Below are 1477 nucleotides of genomic sequence, written 5' to 3'. Positions count from 1 at the left end.
GGTCAAATGTACGATTTGCTTCTGTTCTTTCCCTGAAGCAGTTCTCTTATCTGTTAAAAGAACAGTAGGTCGTTATGCATCTTTTCATTCTACGTTTTCTGGTTTCTTTTCTGTGCCTTCCTTCAACTGAAGTAATACAGACTTGTACAGTTCAGACCAAAGTTGACTGTTAGCAGATGCAGGTATAATGAAAGGAAGTTGTCATGATTTTCTCCTTCAAGAAAATCTGAGTCATTTTAGAAAGCAAAGTTAAGCTGAACTGGAAATAAAAGATTATGCATATTTCATAAAACAGTGTAAGGTAACTTTTTGATTTGTAACAAATCAATTTACTTAATACAATATGAACAAAAGCAAGTTTCCCAGGGTTTATGGTACTCAGAGTAATGTCAGTGCTGCTGTTTCTGGGATTTTGTGTTTACTGTTCATAGTGTAGCAGGTAACATTACATTGTCAAATGCAGTGTTTCCCTCTGAGCACGTTTTTCATTTTCCTTTCTATGTGAAAAACAACATGGGTGAGTGTAACTTTGCAAGAGGAGATGTAGGATTTTGAGTACTCCTAGCGATCACTTTTTGGAGCTCTGTTCTGGGGATTCATGTTCTGTTTGACCATCAAGTCTTTGGTATCTTTTCAAACTAAAGGGTGTCTTGAATAGGTGCATTTCTTACCCTTTTTGCCACCTTTCTTTTCTCATGAATAGCTTCTCAATGTCACTTTTTTTTTTTTTTTTGACATAAATCTGGAGGCCTATGGTTTTTGCTGGTTTTACATGTGCCTCCACATATGTTTTGCAAAGCATTATTGTATTTGAGATGAAAAAAGTCATGGATAAATAAAAGCATTACAATAGTTACTATTGAAGTCATACTTTTTCATGCAGCTAAGAAATTTGTGTTCTACCTGTCTGTGAAATAGACTTCAAAACATTCTCTCACAGCTTTCTATCTAAATAATTTTTATATGTTTCAGTGCATGCCTACTACACTCAATAAATTTTACTGGTACACGTATGTGTGCTTTCAGACGTATAAAGAATAATACCATAAATCTAAATCTCCACATAATACTTGAAGTCTCCAGTTTGCTTTTGTGCCACAACATCTGCATGAAAAGACTTAAATAAAATATGTTTAGAAGTTTGTGGAATATTCTTTAACATATTTCTTGGTTGGTTTAGGTCACTATCGGCAATATTGCCAAATTACGTTAATTTTTTTCTATAGTATTTACATTTTCATTAATTTAAGGTCCAAACCTGTGTAGTATGGATAAATATTTCCTTAGTAATCTGTATCAGAATTAAGAATATTTTGAAAGCTTTCTTCTTTTTTTTTTAATCTCTTCCCCCCCATCCCCCAAGGATATGGCCCTTGTTGCTCCTGAAGCGCCTTCAGAACAAGCTAGAAGGGTTTTCCAAACATACGACCCTGAGGGTAAGGGCTGTACTTCTTGCTAAAATAAGATTTTTTTTTTT

At 34.2% G+C, this 1477-nt stretch overlaps 1 protein-coding gene across 1 annotated transcript in view; it reads left to right on the top strand.

Moving 5' to 3' along the window:
* The window catches only part of MINDY3 (MINDY lysine 48 deubiquitinase 3), a gene marked incomplete at its 3' end in the record, with an annotated part of 38153 nt that extends 36717 nt beyond the window's left edge, over positions 1–1436 (top strand). Inside the window, 1 exon segment of the mRNA XM_029086240.1 lies at positions 1364–1436. Coding sequence (XP_028942073.1) covers positions 1364–1436 — 73 coding nt within the window.
* Positions 1437–1477: the final 41 nt, after the last annotated feature.

The sequence above is a fragment of the Antrostomus carolinensis genome, unplaced genomic scaffold, assembly GCF_000700745.2.
Source record: "Antrostomus carolinensis isolate BGI_N321 unplaced genomic scaffold, ASM70074v2 scaffold10418, whole genome shotgun sequence".
NCBI classification, from domain to species: domain Eukaryota; kingdom Metazoa; phylum Chordata; class Aves; order Caprimulgiformes; family Caprimulgidae; genus Antrostomus; species Antrostomus carolinensis.
Note: the sequence above shows the minus strand (reverse complement) of the source record. Positions and strands in the feature narration are given on the sequence as shown.